This window comes from Coregonus clupeaformis, unplaced genomic scaffold, assembly GCF_020615455.1.
Source record: "Coregonus clupeaformis isolate EN_2021a unplaced genomic scaffold, ASM2061545v1 scaf0315, whole genome shotgun sequence".
Lineage (NCBI taxonomy): Eukaryota > Metazoa > Chordata > Actinopteri > Salmoniformes > Salmonidae > Coregonus > Coregonus clupeaformis.
Window position 1 is genome coordinate 1 of NW_025533770.1, and position 19,192 is coordinate 19,192.

Consider the following 19,192-nt stretch of genomic DNA (forward strand, 5'->3'; position numbering starts at 1 on the left):
TGAATTACTATAGTATTTACAACATTATAACAGTATCATGTATCTCAGTTAATTGTCTATTCATCTGTCTAGAAAAACAGATGAGACCGTTCTTACCTGCTGCTGCCAGATAAATGCAGGAATACCCCATATGCTTAGGAAACCTGGCGCTTAGGTTTCAATTCCTGACTTCAGGTCAATCATGCCTATTTAGGTTTCATTTCCTGGTCTCTAGTCTTGTCCCTACAGTTTCGCATCATCCTATCAAATATCTAGTGAAAAGCAACCACGATACGTCTTACTTTCAATAGTTTTGTTATTGCACCATTGGCAAGTTCATGTTCTTAGGGTCTTCATGTATCACACACACACACACACAAAACGCGCTCCAACTGGGAAATAGTTTTGAACGGTCATCCAACTCGGAATTAAGAAGTCGGAAACTCTGGCATCAACTGGTTTTGTCTAGAAGGGATACAGCTTTTGAGTTCAATTGACTTTTCGTAGCAGGTTTAGGAGAACTTAAGCAGCAGGATAGGAGAATGAACGTAGCAGGTTAGCATAATTAGGTTAAGGTTAGGAAAAGGGTTAGGGTTGTGGTTAACTAAATACAAAAAACCAACAACTTTTTAAGTCAAAATGACAAACTGTATCCCATCTAGAAATGACTGCATCCCATCTAGAAATGACTGCATCATCCTAGTGCTCCGACTTCTCTGCCCTTAAGATCACTGACATCACAGGTGTTGGTGGTGTTCCTATACCGAATAGATGCACAGATGTTGCATTGCATCAACCAATGGTCAAATTGCTAAATCACATAATGTGGTTAGCTCAGTGGTGTATATCTGTGGCGGCCAGTGCCGTTTAAGATGAGGGAGGACGAATTTGTTTTTTCCTGAGCATGGCCTTATTTCTATTACAGCATATCAGATGACTCTCATTCATATTTCATTCACCCAGTTCAATGTAACAGCGATAGGTTTAGGCTACTACATGATACTCTAATTTTCCCTATACCCATCATGAGGTTGCTACAATCTAGCCTTTGAATGAAAGTTTCCAACATAGGTGCACACAGGTCGAGAGACAAATTTGTCACACCTGCCTGCATCTATCTGGCAGCCACGTTGTATTCCTTTTCGCATCTATGCGCTCTCCTTCTCTCACCTCTTCGCGTGTGGACGGCAATGTACAACACATCAGCTGTATTTGACCAGGCGAAAAAACATTTCCAAGCCAAACCGCTACGTACAGCCTACATCGTTGTCACCATATTAGCTAAAGTAACGTCATAGTCAGCATAGCTAAAAGAAATAACGTGTTAGTAAACCCGCTACAATCATGCAGTAACCCTACAGTCAGTAAGCAGTTACACTGGCGGGCCCCGGTGGCAATAAATTAGTAATACCAAAAGCTTACCTTGACATGGAAGAGTTCTAGTGTTGTATCGGAAAGTCATAGCCAGCTAGCTAACATAGTATCCCTCTGTTTGAGCAGGGTGTTTCAGTAGGCTAAACTAGCTAGTTGCATTTGCTAGCTAAGTAAGTGAAACTGAAAGTGAAAAAAAATGACACCCTCTATTTGTCTCTTGCTTTTCCTTCATTTTTGAAAAAATTAATTTGTTCAAAACTGTTAAACTATTGTCATTCTATCTCTTTGAGTCAACTAGTCACCACATTTTATACACATCAGTGCTAGCTAGCTGTAGTTTAGACTTTCAGTACTAGATTAATTATCTGATCCTTTGATTGGGTGGACAACATGTCAGTTCAAGCTGGAGGACATCCTCTGGAAGTTGTCATAATTACTGTGTAAGTCTGTGGAAGGGGTTGAGAACCACGAGCCTCCTAGGTTTTGTATTGAAGTCAATGTACCCAGAGGAGGACGGAAGCTAGCTGTCCTCCGGCTACACCATGGTGCTACCCTACAGAGTGATGTTGAGGCTACTGTAGACCTTCTTTGCAAAATAGTGTGTTTTAATCAGTTATTTGGTGACGTGATTATATTTAGTGTCGTTTTATCTAAAAAATGATAAATTTTTTAATGTTTTACAATAAAAAATTGTATGAAATTCACTGAGGAGGATGGTCCTCCCCTTCCTCCTCTGAGAAATCACTGGGTTAGCTGATATATTAAACACTTAGCCTGCTGTTGTAAGATCTGGAATTTTTAGGGCAGGAACACCACCATTAATTTCAAGTGCGCACAAACATAATCATAAACCGTACTGGCGAAATGTAGTTTTTCAAGGGGATGGCCACGGCCAATCAGAAGGAAGTAAAGGCTACTTTCCCTTTTATCTTGATGATTAACTGATTGGATATTCGAGGGGGAAAGGGAAACACACTCAGACAATGTGGGGAACTTTTATAGATTTATTATAGGAAGAAAATCATTTTTATAAAACAACGTATGATCATTGATACACATGTATTATTGACATCAAGTAAATATTATTTATTGTATTTAAAAAATATTTGATATGATAAGGTTATATGATTGATTGCATATAGATTGCCATGTCAAAACATCGGTAGGCCTATTGCGAAATATAGCTTCTTCTTCCGACGAACTACATCATGCGGGACCGTCTGATTCGAACCATCCTCTTCTGATGACCATGAGTTGATGCTAGATGCTCCCTCTGAATGCAGAACGCCATCAGTTTTGCAGTGGATTGTTCAACCATGGGTTTACACTGGGGAAAGAGAATTAAATACAAAATGTCTCAATCATAACCTGCATAAAGTGGGGTAAGCATAGCGTATGCGCTGGTATCAAGAACTCTTTCAAGCCTTTCTTGGAAAAGTATTAATGATTGCTTTATTTTGTTCGCAAGCATAGTACTACTTTTGTCTAGTTGTTATAGGGGACTGTGGCTCAATATCACTTACATTTTTAAGTTGGGCACTTTCAGCATTGCCAACACTTTGATTCTCTTTGGGTCGAAAACACAGTCCTCCTCTTGGTTGCTCGGCACCATGCCAACTCCAGGTGGAACCCAGGCAGTGTCAAAACCATGCTCAGTGTGCCAGGTCTTCTGCATGGGGTGTCTCTGCCTGTTTATCACCTTAACCCTGCCTACATCCACCTTTACTTTCAGAACCATCCTATCAGAGTCAGGAATGTTGAGGGGGTATCTAATGACTTTTCGGATGTCTCGACTGAGGTAGACACCGGCACCAAGCATACCATCTCTGGATGGTTTGAAGCCATTTCTCTGTATTTCCACAGCAATCTGTTTTGATGTTCCATGATACATCACGTAGACGTGGCTGTCCTCAGGGGTGACTCCACTCTGAAGATGATCATATTGAGATCTGTAAGACAGGGAGACCATTTTGTTTACATAAAGTATATTGGATTCGGTAGGCCTATACATCATTTCAAATTGTAAGATATTCTATCTTTAAAGGGATAATAAATATCATGAAACTGCTGTCAATTTGGTGAAAGACTATGTTTTATCAGTGGGTGAAAAAACAATTTTTCTAAGTGGTCCGTCTGTGAAATCAGGAAATCGTGTAGGAACGCATCATATGGTTCTCCTCACTGCAGATAGGGGAAATACACTATAACATTTTATAACACTTTTAAAACAATTACCTGCACTCCAGATCGCCAAATCAGCCAATAGAAGGTACGGGCATACTTGTCTAAACACACCCATCCATTTATATCATCAAGACAAAGTATATATTTCGCTTAGATGTGCTCAATCTAAACAGTGTACCAAATTATTCAACTCAGTTTTTTCGAGTACCATCTCGCAATGTCCTTGGGAAACGTGGGAAAGGGCAGTTGTTGCCATAACAACGTACTCCGCACTGCTCTGGGCAGAGATGAACTGCAAGTTGAAATGGGTGAGATATACTCCTAAATTGATAGTGCAGTTTGTTTAGGCGATTTTACAGCTAGCTACCTACATTACACGCTGACATTGACTGTGGTATGATCACAGAAAGAATAATGAGCCAGATATTTCACCGGATGTATAAATGTGAAGCATTCGGTTGGTTTCCACTCACTACCAAATATGGTGATGAGAGGAAGCCCAGTCGCCGGCAGTGGGAGAAGATGGAGCGAGATGGAATTTTGGACGACATTCTACACATTTTCTCATCGATGAAACATTTTAACTCATTACAGTTTTCTGTTTTCAAAACTACACTCTGTAACAAACAGTAGTAGACTAGCTTTTGCCGAAGTTTCGAAAAATGTTGAGGAGTGCAAGGGCGAATTTAGTTATTGTACACGCGCACTTCAGCGTGGGCGTTCCCTAATGGGAATATGCAAATAATGCTAGAACGCGCCAATCATAGGAATTCATGGTTTGGGGTGGATTATCCCTTTAGGTTTCTTGAAAAGAGTGCAGTCTTTTTCATACTTACAAGTTATCTTCAGTAACCTTCATGACCTCGATTACTTTGATTCTCTTTGGGTCGTAGACACAGTCCTCCTCCAGGTTACACAGTACAATGCCAACATTAGGAGGAACCCAGGCAGTGTCAAAGCCATGCACAGTGTGCCATGTCTTCTGCATGGGGTGACCCTGCTTGTCTATGATCTTAACCTTCCCTACATCCACTCTGACTTTTAGTACTCTTTTCTCAGAGTCGGGAACACCAAGAGGGTATTTACTGGCTTTTCGGATGTCCCGAGAAACATAAACACCAGCTCCAAGCATTCTATCTGCACTTGATGGTTTGAAGCCATCCCTCTTAATTAACTCTGCGCCCTCTTTTGAGCAGCCATGAAACATCACATATTCTCTGTGATCTTCAGGATGAGTCTTGCTGTCAAGCAAGTTGATGTAGTATGGGGAGTCAGGGTTAACATCCATAGTAACCAAACTGTAGTTGAATACGCTTCTGCTGAAATTAGCTGTAATAGAAGCCCATACAATGCACAATTAAGCTACATATTAATTGAAGAGTTAATATGTACCAAATAGTAATAGTAATGTTTGAATAATAATTCAGAATATGCTGAATTACTATAGTATTTACAACATTATAACAGTATCATGTATCTCAGTTAATTGTCTATTAATGTGTCTAGAAAAACAGATGAGACCGTTCTTACCTGCTGCTGCCAGATAAATGCAGGAATACCCCATATGCTTAGGAAACCTGGCGCTTAGGTTTCAATTCCTGACTTCAGGTCAATCATGCCTATTTAGGTTTCATTTCCTGGTCTCTAGTCTTGTCCCTACAGTTTAGCAGCATCCTATCAAATATCTAGTGAAAAGCAACCACGCCCACTCAGATAAGAAGCCTAATCTAATGGGGACATAAACACATGATACGTCTTACTTTCAATAGTTTTGTTATTGCACCATTGGCAAGTTGATGTTCTTAGGGTCTTCATTTATCACTCAATAATCAGCATGAGTAATGTGTTAGCATCTTAATCAGTAGTAGCATCTGTAAGGATCTATAACTCTCACGTCAGCCAGTGGGGTAAAGTACTTAATAAAAATACTTGAAAGTACTACTTAAGTAGTTTTTTGGGGGATCTGTACTTCACTTTACTATTTATATTTTTGATTACTTTTACTTCACTACATTCCTAAAGAAAATATTGTCATTTTTCCTCCATAAATGTTCCCTGACAACCCAAAGTACTCGTTACATTTTGAAAAATGTGAAATGCACACACTTATTTACATTACATTTTAACAAGAGAAAATGGTGCCGTCTGCTTTGCTTAATATAAGGAATTTGAAATGATTTATAATTTTACTTTTGATACTGAAGTATATTTAAAACCAAATACTTTGACTTTTACTCAAGTAGTATTTTATTGGGTGACTTTCACTTTTACTTGAGTCATTTTCTATTAAGGTATCTATACTTTTACTCAAGTATGACAATTGGGTACTTTTTCCACCACTGACGCCAGCCACATTAAAGGATGCACACTCAGGCAAATATTCACTGAAATGACAGACAGAAACCATGACATATGTGGCCTCCAAAAGCCACTGGCCAATGCGTCATATCAGCTGTTGATTTCAGTTTAGAAACGTTTATTACTATTTACAACTCCACAGTTCCAACAACAGTCTTTCACATTCCCACTCCCATATTGATTTATTGGCTAGTATTAAGAGCAGTTATCCATCAGGCTACATGATAAGCAGGTAGAAAAAGTGTTTGGTTTCAAGACGACGGTACAAGCTGTCAGCTTTTTAGCCCATGTTATCCCTGAGATTGATGCATAGAAATGAATGACTGATAAGAAATGAGTTGAAGTATTTTATACAAATACCTTTGTAGGCCTTATGGACAGGAGCCTCTCACTGTAAATAAGACATCAAAACCAATATTTTACCCCCTTTTTGTTTTCTCATACACCAAAGTGGCACATCCCAAATGAAAGCGCACCTTTTGGCAGAACAGTACATCAACTTTTTAATCAAATGTCCTACATAGTGAAGTGTAAAACTCACTTTTAAAAGGTAAATAAAATGTCTTCCTACCCACCGGGGCCAGCATTATGATTCTTCCAAAGAATGACTTGTGTTGTCATTTGAAGGGCTATGAGAGTCCACCTCATCCGCAGAGGCAGATTGGGACAGAACCTCCTCCCTATGTGTGGGTGTGTCAGTGTCAGCAGCAGCAGCTAAAGCAGGCGTGGTCTCCACCACTCCATTGTCCAGACCCACAGGTGGAATCTGCTGTTCCCAGTCTTGTAACATGGACTCCAGCAGGCCAGAGTCTGCAGGGTTGCCTGTAGTGGTGGTTGTGCTAGGCACTAGCACGTCGTTGCTAGTGCTGCTGCTTACCGGGCAGGTGTGGTTAGCATCGTTAGCGCCTGCGGGAGTATGTTGGTCACTGTCGCTGTCTATGGTGATGACGGTGGGCGAGTGTTTCCCCGACCCTGTGCGCTCCTTGCTCCTGTGCCTCTTGTTCTTCTTCTTGTGCTTCTTCTTCTTCTTGTGGTGCTTCCTGGTTTGCTCCGAGGAGCTGCCCTCATAGATGATCTCCACGCTGAGGCTCCTGCTCCTCTTCCCTCCCGACTTCTCCTTGGACTTCCTGTGACGCTTCTCTTTGCTCTTCTTCTTGTCTTTCACGCAGGACGAGGCGTTGGAGGAGGGAGGCTCGTCGAGGGCTTTGGAGGACTGGTCTTTAGGGGCAGGTTCCTCCAGGTGTCTCGTTTTGTACTTTCTCTTCCCGCTGGGCTTCTCGTGACGAGACTTCCTGTGAGCGCCGGAAGGCGAACAGGTGCTGGAATGACTTCTGGAGCGCCTCTTATCCCGCCGGTGGGAATCACGACTCTGGCTCCGGGATCGGGACCTGCAATCGGGGTTCCTGTGTGAGCTGGAGTAGTAGGACCTCCTCTCCGTGTAGAGTGTTGCGCTGCTGTCCCTCTCACTCTCCCGGCTGTAGTAGTGCCAGTGATAGGAGTGCGACGATGAGTCGCGGCTGCGGCCTGATCGGCTGCCATCTTTATTGTCCTTCTTCTTTTCCCCTTTAGTGTGGGAGCAGTCGCGGCTTTGGGACCGCGACTGCCTCCTGCCTCTGGACACAGTGCTGTCGCTGTTGATGGAGATGGCTGGGCTCTTGGTCGAGCGGCTGCGGTCGGCACTCCTGGACCTCCTCCTCCGGTCTCTGCTTCTCAACTGTGGCCTCTCTCTAGATCTATCGCGACTGTGACATCTCCTGCCATCTTTCTCAGTCAGTCCCCTGTTTTTGCTGGATGATGACTCAGGTCTAATTGAGGGTGAGGTGTTACGTCTCTCCTTGGAGCACCATCCATCTTGCTCCTTTTCCGCCCCCTCTGCCCTCCCAGGACATTGGCCCTGAGAGGAGGTGGGGCTAAGGCTGGTGAAGCGGATGTGTTGCGGCAGCCTGGGCACTTCGTCTTTGCTCTCCTCCAGAACAGACTCCTCTGAGTCAGAGGACAGCTTGACCAGCTCTGGAGTCCTATCAGCCAGGGGTTTTACAAAGCCAACGATGACGCAATCCTCATCGCCAGAAGTACAAGCCGGTCTGTCCTTGTCGGTTTTCACCAGAGCAGAGTCCGCAGTCAGGCGAGGGGCCTTTGGCTGTGACACTGCTCCACACTCCTCCCCCGCACTGCTCTCTGAGTCTGAGTCTCTGATTGATAGCAGCAGGCCCCTGGTGGGTTCTGTAGTGGAGTACGAAGGTCCGGGTGTCTCGTCATCCCATGTTGTCTGGCTCAGGGCGCCCCCGGACATGGGGTCTCCCGGGGGGTCCAGCTCCACAGAATCGCCCTCCTCCTCATCCTCTGAGATGGCGATCACAGAGGAGTTGGAGCTGCTGCCCTCGTCCGAGGACGGAGCAGGGCAGTCGTAGACGGCATGCTGGTCGTAGGCCTCCATGTTGAAGGGTGCTCGGGCAAAGTTGACAAACTCGTGCAGGAAGTGCTCGGTGCGGGCCTGGAGGAAGGGCTGCAGCTCCTCCTGGATGGCCCGGTCCTCCATGTCATAGCGGGTGATACGGGACATGATGATGTGCTGCACGATGTTGACCAGGGACCCGTGAGCCCCGTACAGGACCGCCAGCTCCCTCTTCAGCCAGGGCAACAGGCGGTGCAGGCAGGCCGGGTTCCTCTGGAAGAACTCAGCCGAGATGTCCCGGGAACGGCCGCCGTCCCGCACGCTCCGCACTCGCACCCCTCGCCGGTAGAGCGCCCGTCTGAACTTGATCATCTCCTGCTCGCGGAGGCTGCGCACGCTCCGGCCCTCACTTTCTGCCCGCCTCCTGGCCGCCAGGCGCGCCATCATGTGGCGGAGGCCTCGGTCCTGCCGGGGAGGGGGGGAAGCCCCCGTTAGGGCCTCGAACATGACCCCGTTGTCAGGGGGAGGGGATGTCCTTCTCTGGTTCTGCCGACGCGCCCCCGTCAGCGTGGTGCGGTAGCGGAACCGTTCCCCTGCGAAACTGCCAAAGGAACCGTTCTCCGTGGGTCGCAGGTCATACTTCTTGAAGTCCTTCTCTGATTGTATACTGTGATAAATAGAGTTGAAAGGCTGCTTGCATAGAGGGCACTCAGCTTTGTTCTTGGACCACTCGTGGATGCAGCGGAAGCAGAACTTGTGCAAGCAGAGATCGAGGCAGGCCATGTTGTTGAATCGGTCCAGACAGATGGGGCACTTGGAGTCAGGAGACGCCTCGGCAGACAAAACCTCAGAGGTCTTGTCAGAGGCCTTGTCCGGGGCACTCTTCTTGCGTAGCCGTAAGGTCATCTTTGCTGCTGCCATGGTGATAGTCTTGGGAAGAAAATATAGCCTTGTGTTAAACAGTGTTTTCAATAAAGAAGGGACACAACACAGCACTGACTTTGTTCAAAACTTTATTGATGTTATACTGTCACTAGTTAGGCCCATTGGCAGATGCAGAGACAACTATTTCATCTACACAACATTACACATCATTTCAAAGGTATTAATTCAACCTGCAAACAGGGAAGAATTTTGCAAGATAAGCATCTAAACATGTTGTCATTATCCAATGTGTTACATCATCAGAAAACTATAATAATAATATAAAGATTGTACAGGGGTCACAGCTGACTGTGTCAGAGCCATTCAGCCACATTGACCACAGATGGCAAAATGAGTGTCAATCAATTTCCACAGAATTTTACAATTACCCCACCACAGTTGTGAAATTATAATAAAGCCCAATCATTTCCCATGTATATTACCTGAACTTGTCTTTTACTTGGAAAGGTTAATGTTAGCTAGCTCGATAGCTAACTTTTTTAGCAGCTAGCCGTTCTGACTCATCTAGGGTTGGACAGTGGACACTCATAATGGTTGACTTTGGCCCCAATCTCTGACCGATAATCCTGACAAGTAAAATTATATACTGTTATTCATGACATGTTTGTGAGTCTGAATTGTGATGAATGACATCTTTGGTAAATTAGCAAACTAGCTTTTAGCTAGCCATCTTTCGGCCCTTTGCTTACCAGAAAAAAAAGCAGGGGATCCGAGGCAAATGTCTAGGAATCCTTCTGTCGGCGACAACACTCAAGACCTCTCATAATCTTTTCATATTTTATTATTTCCATATGTACTAAACAGAAGTAAATTAATTTGTTTGTTACCACACTCTTTGGCCTCCTGTTTCATACCGTGACGTAACGCAAAAAAAAATATCATACGCAAAGGATTATGGTATACTGGAGGGTGTTTACCTTCCGCTTTGGCAGGAAGTACTTTTATGGTCTCGTGCGCCACCTATTGACAGGAACTTTTAACACAGAGGGTGAATTAGCTTGAAATCAACCTAAACTGGACATAAATTAGACAGTAGTATACTAATAAACCATAGCCATCCATAATATACAAACCTCAACTATGATTGTGAGTTTGGTTACACTATTGGTTAATTGTGTCAAATTGTTTGCAAAGCTCTTGTTTTGGACACCAGATGTGAATTACTCAAATAAATGCAGCACTCTTTTCCCCAATCTTTTGTCCAAATAGACATGTCAGAGATGTATTTGTATTGTAAATATTATTTAATGACATATACATAAAGTTTTTACAACAGGGTAGGGACAAAAAGACATTGTGTCATTCTTTCAACTGCGTCTTCTTCAGTGGTGACCATGGCTTTCTGGGAGGTCTGGAACAACCTCTCCCGTCTCCAAGATGGTGTCGCCCTGAACACAAGACAGGGATAATGAAAAAGAGTCAGATTCTAGATGTCCTTACTCTTTCATTACAAAGTCTAGGAAAGCTGTCTGGGCATCCAGGGCTTTTGTGGTCCTTTGTAGCTCAGTTGGTAGAGCGTGACTATTGAAACGCCAGGGTAGTGGGTTCAATTCCCAGGACTGCGCATATGCAAAATGCACGCATGACTAAGTCGCCTGGATAAAAGCGTCAGCTAAATGGCATATATTATTTTATGTTACCGTAGTAGGCCACAATTGCAGTGCAGCTTATTTTATGTAAGCTGCACTGCAATTCAGTTTTCTTTACTGTAGACTGCACCATTGTGGCACATGCATTTGTGTAAATAAATCTATAAGCAATACAGCCCACCCACTGGGCACCGATGTCAGTTCAACATCTAGTTTTGATTTACATTCGGTTGAGTTGTCAGCTAACGTGAATTCAATGTGAAATCAACCAAAAATGTCACCCAGTCATTTAGGTTAAAAAAATATGAAATTCCCTTACGTCAATGACTTTTTGCAAAACCAATCAGTTTTCCATGTTGATTGAACATCATAACATTTGAATTTTTGTTGTTGAAATGACATGGAAACAATGTTGATTCAACCAGTTTTTGCCCAGTGGACAGTGAATCCACTGTGTAACACTAAGAGCCAGTTTCACAGACACAGATTAAATGCAGTTCTGGACTAAAAAGCACTTACAATGGAGATTCTTTATTGTATGTGCTTTTTTGTCGAGGACTAGGCTTAATCATGTTCCTATAACAACACATGATATGTACTTACAGGGAACAGTCTGGGCTTCAGCTCCACGATGCCATAGGGCCTTTTCTGTGACAAACACACAAGCAGTACAGGTCAATGCTTTAGATTGAATTGAAGACTATGACACATGCATGATACAACTTTCGATAGAGCAGGTATAGCGAATGAACACCAACACACAGGGCTCAAACCTGCAATCCACTACTGTATAATAACATTTCATAAATCGGAGCACAATAAACTTTTAAAAGCCAAGTGTAGCTATAAGGTCAAACACATGATCAGTCCTCTTGACCATTAGGTCTCAGCCTTTTAAATCAAGACCAGTCCATCTAGGCCTAGGTCAGGGGTAGGCATTAGCAACGCTGGTTCTGGAGTGACTCAGCCTGGCATTTCATGTTTGATTTAGACCTGGGAGGCCAGGTGTGTTGAATTGAACAAATTAGGCCTGTGAGGTGGTTGGAAGAATCCGGTGGTGTCTGGTAGGGCCAAAATCCTGCAGTACCTGCAACACTCCAGGAACAGTGTTGCCTAACAACAACGTTACTACATGAATGACAAGACAACAGCATTGTTGGTGTTGATTTGATTGAACTTACAGCAACATGATACTTCACGTAATAATGTACAACCCAGGCAGGGATCAGCAACCGGGTCAAGGTGAACACTCCACCAGTGTAGACTTTGTAGGTCTGGAAAGAAAGCAACACAATAGGGACGTGTATCACAAAATGTTAACAGGTGGTATCTGGTGTTGTTGATTTCTTGCTGATAACAGTTGATGCAGTTTTCTCAGTACTATTTAGCAACATGCCAGTAGCTATGTTACATTCAGGTTGGCACTGGCACAGATGCGGACTGGCATCACAACCTGTCTGTCACGAGAGTGTAAACATGCAACTATGGTAACTAGTGACGACCCATGCAACTGGCTAGGCTAGCTAGTAGGCTAGCTAGTAAAGAGTAACACCCGACGTCTCCAAACAAAAACATAGCACGTAGCTATCACAAACGCTAGCTAGTTAGTCATTCTAAACCAATTCACACAGTGTTGTTTATTGAGATATATTACAAGAAAATGTCAAAATGATGAACTCACGTAAAGCCTCCACAGGGTCTTCGGTTCCAGAAAGCCAGCCCAGAATTTCGCCACAGGCCCGAGTGCTGTCTTTGGCAGCACCGGCTCTCTGGGACTGAGCTCTTGGTCCTTCAGCCATTTCCTCCTGAGGTTTGAAATCTGCTCTACGCGGAGCTTTTCATCTGCTGTATAACCAGTCATGGTTATGAAGAGCTAGTTCTTATTTTATTGATATTCAACTTCCCTACAATGACACCATGGAGGACACCGCCATGGAGTGCGCAGTCAAAACTCATGAAGAAGAAAACAGACAACGATAACTACACATTTTCCACCTTGGCTGAGTGTGTGAGTGACATCTACGGGCCTGGAGGAAGAAACAAAACAGGCATTTTTCATGATCACTGATTTCTCTGATACATTGTGCAAAATATGCTACACACAATTGCTTACAACATTTTTTACATTCATCCAAAATTAAGGCAATTATGTATTCTGTATCCGTATGCTTTTTACTATAATGGGAAATGCCTTTGTGAATTACTAAACATAAACAGTGAATGATAATGGGTTTTCTGTTTGGATGCGATTGCAACATTATAAACTGTTGTCACCATATGACCATTCTACCACTGTCCCGAGGGCATAAGCAAGTCCTCAATCAAGCAATCAAATGTATTTTATGAAGCAGTTGTCACAAAGTGCTTACAGATACACAGCCTAACACCCCAAAGAGCAAGCAATGCAGAGGTAGAAGCACAGTGGCTAGGACAAACTGTCATCTAATCTGTGCCCAGTATAGACTGGTAAAGTGTGAAACATTATCTATCATCAAGCACTTGTACTTCAGAGGGCTTTTTCAATCATTAGTCATTACACATAAACTACAAGCTGAAATGTTTGACATTTGTACATAATATGGCTTATATAAGGAGTTGTTATTATAAGATGATGTATTATCAATTGTTCGTGATACAGTATAGTCAACTGTCTTGATCATCAATTTGTTAAGCAAACTATATCAATGTCTTCTGAAATATAGTGGACTTTATCAACACATCCACAAAATCATTCATTCGTATGTGATGCAGAGTGCAACAGAGTAGGTCAACTAGTGTGTAAGTTGCCATCAATACATAAATCAATGAACAGAAATAGTGTGTTCTCCTGACAGTAGTACTACAGCCAAATATATTTGAGTGTTCCCTCCTTTCCCCGTACTGGGGCTGTAAACGAATACACAGTCATTAACTTACAACATGAACATTTTCTGAATGGCGGACAGTGTCTAAATACTCAAGGCATGAAAAATATGTAAAATACGGATGTTTTATGTCACTCATCAAATAAAACCACTGACATGTCCATCTCAAATGTCTCTCTTTTCTTATTGTAATTATGAATGTATTTCAAACTGACCAGAGGCTTAAATATTCCAAGCACAGAGGACATCAAGGCTTGAAGTAAACTGTTTAAAGTGGACTTTTCCCCATTGAAACTGATGTGTGTTCTTTGCATTTGGATCTGATTGAAATAAGATCTAGTCCAAATGAGATACTCTATGACTGCTTTACATGTGTACAGAACATGCCCAAGCATAAATCAATAGGGATTTATTTTAGTAGCATATAATATGAATTGGCATCACCTAAAGAAATTCCTGTCTATGAAATGCATTGGGAATTGTTTTTAAACCAAATAATCACTTAAGTTACACAGGCCCCAATTAATGCATAATTAACAGTGTCATCTGCTGAGATAGTTTAGTAAACTGATAATATAGAATGATATCAGACGGAATTCCGAGGCCACCAAGTGTACAGTAACCCAACCTGCAGCTTCTATCTAAACCACACGCTAATGAAATGTCTGTGGTGCAACCTAACCCAAGTGTTCCGTTCTTTGCAGGAAGTGTCGCCATGGTGTGTGCCAAAGAAACCACAGAAGGTTGAAGAGATTAGGATAATTACATTTGACATTTAAGTCATTTAGCAGACGCTCTTATCCAGAGCGACTTACAAATTGGTGCATTCAACTTAGGATAGCCAGTGGGACAACCACCCTTTTTTTTATGGTGAGGTGGGGGAGGGGGGGGTAGAAGCTGGTCCTCTGTAGCTCAGCTGGTAGAGCACGGCGCTTGTAACGCTAAGGTAGTGGGTTCGATCCCCGGGACCACCCATACACAAAAAAAAAATGTATGCACGCATGACTGTAAGTCGCTTTGGATAAAAGCGTCTGCTAAATGGCATATTATTATTATTATTATTAGAAGGATTACTGTTATACTATTCCAGGTATTCCTTAAAGAGGTAAGGTTTCAAGTGTCTCCGGAAGGTGGTCAGTGACGCCGCTGTCCTGGCGTCATGGGGGAGCTTGTTCCACCATTGAGGTGCCAGAGCAGTGAATAGCTTTGACCTGGCTGAGCGGGAACTGTGCTTCCGTAGAGGTAGGGCGGCTAGCAGGCCAGAGGTGGATGAACGTAGTGTCCTCGTTTGGGTGTAGGATCAGAGCCTGAAGGTAAGGAGGTGCCGTTCCCCTCACAGCTCCGTAGGCAAGCACCATGGTTTTGTAGTAGATGCGAGCTTCAACTGGAAGCCAGTGGAGTGTGCGGAGGAGCGGGGTGACATGAGAGAACTTGGGAAGGTTGAACACCAGACGGGCTGCAGCGTTCTGGATAAGTTGTAGGGGTTTAATTGCACAGGCAGGGTGCCCAGCCAACAGCGAGTTGCAGTAATCTAGACGAGAGATGACAAGTGCCTGGATTAGGACCTGTGCCGCTTTCTGTGTAAGGTAGGGTTGTACTCTGTGAATGTTGTAGAGCATGAACCTGCAGGATCGGGTCACCGCTTTGATGTTAGCAGAGAACGACAGGGTGTTGGCCAGGGTCACGCAAAGGTTCCTTGCACTCTGGGAGGAGGACACAATGGAGTTGTCAACCGTGATGGCGAGATCATGGAGCGGGCAGTCCTTCACCGGGAGGAAGAGCAGCTCTGTCTTGCCGAGGTTCAGCTTGAGGTGGTGATCCGACATCCACACTGATATGTCCGCCAGACATGCAGAGATGCGATTCGCCACCTGGTTATCAGAAGGGGGAAAGGAGAAAATTAATTGTGTGTTGTCTGCATAGCAATGATAGGAGAGACCATGTGAGGATATGACAGAGCCAAATGACTTGGTGTATAGAGAGAATAGGAGAGGGCCTAGAACTGAGCCCTGGGGGACACCAGTGGTGAGAGCACATGGTGCGGAAACAGATTCTCGCCACGCCACCTGGTAGGAGCGACCTGTCAGGTAGGACGCAATCCAAGAGTGAGCAGCGCCGGAGATGCCCAATTCGGAGAGGGTGGAGAGGAGGATCTGATGGTTCACAATATCAAAGGCAGCAGATAGGTCTAGAAGGATAAGAGCAGAGGAGAGAGAGTTAGCTTTAGCAGTGCGGAGAGCCTCCATGACACAAAGAGCAGTCTCAGTTGAATGACCAGTCTTGAAACCTGACTGGTTTGGATCAAGAAGGTCATTCTGAGAGAGATAGCAGGAGAGTTGGCTAGAGACGGCACGCTCAAGAGTTTTGGAGAGAAAAGAAAGAAGGGATACTGGTCTGTAGTTGTTGACATCGGAGGGATCGAGTGTAGGTTTTTTGAGGAGGGGTGCAACTCTCGCTCTCTTGAAGACGGAAGGGACATAGCCAGTGGTCAAGGATGAGTTGATGAGCGAGGTGAGGTAAGGGAGAAGGTCTCCGGAAATGGTCTGGAGAAGAGAGGAGGGGATAGGGTCAAGCGGGCAGGTTGTTGGGCGGCCGGCCGTCACAAGTCGCAAGATTTCATCTGGAGAGAGAGGGGAGAAAGAAGTCAAAGCATAGGGTAGAGCAGTGTGAGCAGGACCAGCGGTGTCATTTGACATTTGACTTAATAAATAATGGCCTCCCCTCCACCTTTATCAGTGTACAGTATGTATTCTCTGTGTGTGTACAGCTTCTCTATGGGAAGTATATACAGTACCAGTCCAAAGTTTGCACACATACTCATTCAAGTTTTATTTTTATTTTTATACATTGTAGAGTAATAGTGAAGACATCAAAACTATGAAATAACACATATGGAATCATGTAGTAACCAAGAAATGTTAAAAAAATCAAAATATATGTTATATTTGAGATTCTTCAAAGTAGCCACCCTTTGCCTTGATGACAGATTTGCACGCTCTTGGCATTCTCTCAACCAGCTTCATGAGCTAGTCACCTGGAATGCACTTCAATTAACAGGTGTGCCTTCTTAAAAGTTAATTTGTGGAATTTATTTTCTTCTTAATGCGTTTGAGCCAATCAGTTGTGTTGTGACAAAGTAGGGGTGGTATACAGAAGATAGCCCTATTTGGTAAAAGACCAAGTCCATATTACGGCAAGAACAGCTCAAATAAGCAAAGAGAAATGACAGTCCATCATTACTTTAACAGGAAATTAAAAACTTGTAGTGTATGTGAGATTAAAAAATGCTTCTGAAGTTTGTAATTTCCACTTTGAAATTCCAGACATGATTTTCCCTTATGAAAAATTTGTCAAACCTTACAAAAATGTGCATTAATTATAATCCACATAATAATTCAAACATGATAAAGAAATTATTACAGTGGCAATCAAACCAGGCTCTCTTTAGACATTCAGATAGTTGGATTAAAATCAATGAACCCAAACCATGACCCTTTAAGTGTATTTTTCCAAAACGTTTTGGGACCTCCAGGATGACGCCCCATGCACAAGCAAAGAGACACACCCAGGTTTGATTTACAGCAAGGGGCTGGTTTTGCCACCACCCTCTTATCAAGTCTCACTCAAATACGAGACCATTGAAAGACCGTCTCCGACTCCTCCATATGCGTAAGACAGCACTGGGGGAACTGGAATCTTTCTCTCTAACTAGTAGAAGCTTGGCCGATTTCCTTTACAGTGTTGATGGGTCAGCCAGGGGTTCTGGTAAGAGACACCTCTCAAAAAAACATCTTCCCTTGAAATGGGGGCAGGACACACCCCGAAGTCCAGAATTAGGTTCATAGGAGGTATCGTCATCTCTTGGACCAAGGTCAGACCCAGAGAGCTGATCTCCTTCCCTATATATTTGTCTGTGGTTTGGGTAAGGCACACTGTGTCTCTTGGCTAGAACCACAGAGCAGACAGAAGTGTTTGGGCACACGGTGTCTCCTGGCTATAACCACAGAGCAGACAGAAGTGTTTGGGCACACTGTGTCTCCTGGCTAGAACCACAGAGCAGACATAAGTGTTTGGGCACACTGTGTCTCCTGGCTATAACCACAGAGCAGACAGAAGTGTTTGGGCACACTGTGTCTCCTGGCTATAACCACAGAGCAGACAGAAGTGTTTGGGCACACTGTGTCTCCTGGCTATAACCACAGAGCAGATGGAAGTCTTTGGGCACACTGTGTCTCCTGGCTAGAACCACAGAGCAGATGGAAGTGTTTGGGCACACTGTGTCTCCTGGCTAGAACCACAGAGCAGATGGAAGTGTTTGGGCACACTGTGTCTCCTGGCTAGAACCACAGAGCAGATGGAAGTGTTTGGGCACACTGTGTCTCCTGGCTAGAACCACAGAGCAGATGGAAGTGTTCGGGATGACTTTCATTCCACCTCTGTAAGTCAGATCCCGTTCTAAATGGTCCATGTCCATCTTCAACCTCCCTACTCTGCCTCCAAACTCACAACCAACCACAGTTATATCTAGACAGACTTCATCAGGCGATGCAGCACAGACCAACTATACCCAGCCTTTCCATTGAATGAAGCATTCATAAAGTATGAATAGAATTATGTTTGATAGAGGTTTTTCTACTAATTCAAAAGTGACTATTTTCTGAGTAGTTCAATTGACATGCAAAGGAAAACTGCAATTGATTATTTGACAGGGGAAAGTTCTATACTTCAGTGAATATGGCAGTTGCTTACCACCCTTTGTTATGAAGTGGAGAAGGTAAGTGCAACACGAACTAGTGCTGTGAAATAGCTAAGAAAGATAATTGAATGCATGACATGCCTGGTTGTTTGAAAAGTGTGTTACTTAGACACTCAATGCCATTTGAATGATCGACAGCTTGCATGCGCCAGACATATTCCGTCTTGTGAGTGGCTTCCATGTTTCTGCAGCATTCATTTACCATGATGTTGTGGCGTGTGCTCATTCACTATAAAAGCAACCATCTCCTGCTCTGACAGTTTATCCTTGTAATGAGGGTTGACACCTCTGTAGGAGGGGCTTACCTGTATGTGGGGAGGTCACAGATTGGTTTGGGGTGGATTTGGGATGAGAATGTATGTATCTCTTTTCTACTATTATGTCTTAACCTATCATGGTAGATTTTACCAGCTTTATTTCTGTATTGATTTGTAAACACCAACAGACTCTGGAATACAGTGTTACAAGAGGACTTTGAGGAGTGTACCATCTCGAGGTGAGCGAACTCAGAGAAGTGGAGGGCTGGACACCATGAGGGTCGACGACATGAACCCCCGCACAGGGATGGTGGTGGCCATCAGCAGCCCCTTACTGTTCTTCGGCTTCATGTTCACCATGTCGGGCATGAAGGGAGAGACCCTGGGCGGGATCCCTCTCATCTCCATTGGACCTGCCATCTGCCTCCCAGGTGTGGTGGCTATCATCCTGGCTAACAGAACCAACGGCTGCACCAAGTTCCCCACCCGGC

The 19,192-nt window shown here is 43.9% G+C and overlaps 3 protein-coding genes across 4 annotated transcripts; all 3 read right to left on the bottom strand.

The window, feature by feature from the left end:
- Positions 1–2,343: 2,343 nt before the first annotated feature.
- LOC121556749 lies at positions 2,344–5,674 on the bottom strand. Its single transcript, XM_041870635.2, has 4 exons — positions 5,068–5,674; positions 4,374–4,866; positions 2,877–3,302; positions 2,344–2,680 (listed from the first exon to the last, which is right to left on the bottom strand). Exons 1-4 carry the CDS (start codon positions 5,099–5,101, stop codon positions 2,644–2,646), a joined length of 990 nt encoding a protein of 329 aa, XP_041726569.2. The 5' UTR covers positions 5,102–5,674; the 3' UTR covers positions 2,344–2,643.
- Positions 5,675–5,987: 313 nt separating this feature from the next.
- On the bottom strand, positions 5,988–10,474 carry toporsa (topoisomerase I binding, arginine/serine-rich a). Of its 2 annotated transcripts, XM_045214801.1 has the most exons (3): positions 9,925–10,474; positions 9,658–9,801; positions 5,988–9,220 (listed from the first exon to the last, which is right to left on the bottom strand). In XM_045214801.1, the coding sequence occupies exon 3, from the start codon at positions 9,209–9,211 to the stop codon at positions 6,482–6,484; it is 2,730 nt and encodes a 909-aa protein (XP_045070736.1). In that variant the 5' UTR covers positions 9,212–9,220; positions 9,658–9,801; positions 9,925–10,474; the 3' UTR covers positions 5,988–6,481. The 2 variants fall into 2 exon arrangements, with proteins under 2 accessions (XP_045070736.1, XP_041726555.2); XM_041870621.2 differs by lacking the exon at positions 9,658–9,801 and having other exon boundaries at positions 9,925–10,473.
- On the bottom strand, positions 10,461–12,793 carry ndufb6 (NADH:ubiquinone oxidoreductase subunit B). Its single transcript, XM_041870624.2, has 4 exons — positions 12,506–12,793; positions 12,006–12,098; positions 11,428–11,472; positions 10,461–10,623 (listed from the first exon to the last, which is right to left on the bottom strand). The coding sequence occupies exons 1-4, from the start codon at positions 12,683–12,685 to the stop codon at positions 10,558–10,560; spliced, it is 384 nt and encodes a 127-aa protein (XP_041726558.1). The 5' UTR covers positions 12,686–12,793; the 3' UTR covers positions 10,461–10,557.
- Between the last annotated feature and the right edge of the window lie 6,399 nt (positions 12,794–19,192).